The sequence below is a fragment of the Nestor notabilis genome, unplaced genomic scaffold (assembly GCF_000696875.1).
Source record: "Nestor notabilis isolate BGI_N333 unplaced genomic scaffold, ASM69687v1 scaffold22249, whole genome shotgun sequence".
NCBI lineage: Eukaryota > Metazoa > Chordata > Aves > Psittaciformes > Psittacidae > Nestor > Nestor notabilis.
In genome coordinates this window covers 10,365-10,893 of record NW_009945350.1, presented here as the reverse complement: position 1 = coordinate 10,893, position 529 = coordinate 10,365, and the positions used below count along the sequence as shown (strand labels likewise).

The following is a 529-nucleotide window of genomic DNA, read 5'->3' as shown; positions in this document are numbered from 1 at the left end:
CAGGAACATGCATGGGTGTACAGGGTGGTGGGTCCCTGTGCATGTGAACATCGGCAGTGTACAGGGCTTGTCCTGGGACCTGCACTGGGAGGAGGGGGTTTCAGTCCTGGGACCTGTGGGGAAGGGAGATGGGATCTGAGGGTCAGGGCAGCAGGGAGGGTGCTGTGTGTGCAGGACCATCAAGACAGTTTGGTGGTGGCAGTGCAGGGCACAGATGGGATGTGGGAGTGCAGTGAAGGCTCGCTGATGCCAGGGCTATTGCAGCTGGGCTGTGGGACTTACGCTGGATGCTCCCTTCTGTCTCCACAGCCAGAGACTCGGTGGACCAGGCCACAGCCGCTGGCTCCAGGATAGCCCCGCGGGACATGGAACCCGGACGGCGACTCCACCTCTTCCGCCAGCACCCAGGACATGCCCTTTACCACCTCCCACATGCGTATCCTCAGAGGAACCTCAGGAACTTTCCCCCGGAGCCAGCGCATGGCAACCCCTTCTTTCACTCTCTGGAGCTCTCCCAGGTGGATTTTGG

General features: G+C 61.2%; 1 protein-coding gene across 1 annotated transcript in view; it reads left to right on the top strand.

The window, feature by feature from the left end:
- The window catches only part of RNF43 (ring finger protein 43), a 12,396-nt gene that overhangs the window by 4,511 nt on the left and 7,356 nt on the right, over positions 1-529 (top strand). Inside the window, 1 exon segment of the mRNA XM_010022849.1 lies at positions 310-527. Within this exon segment, the coding sequence (XP_010021151.1) occupies positions 310-527 (218 nt within the window).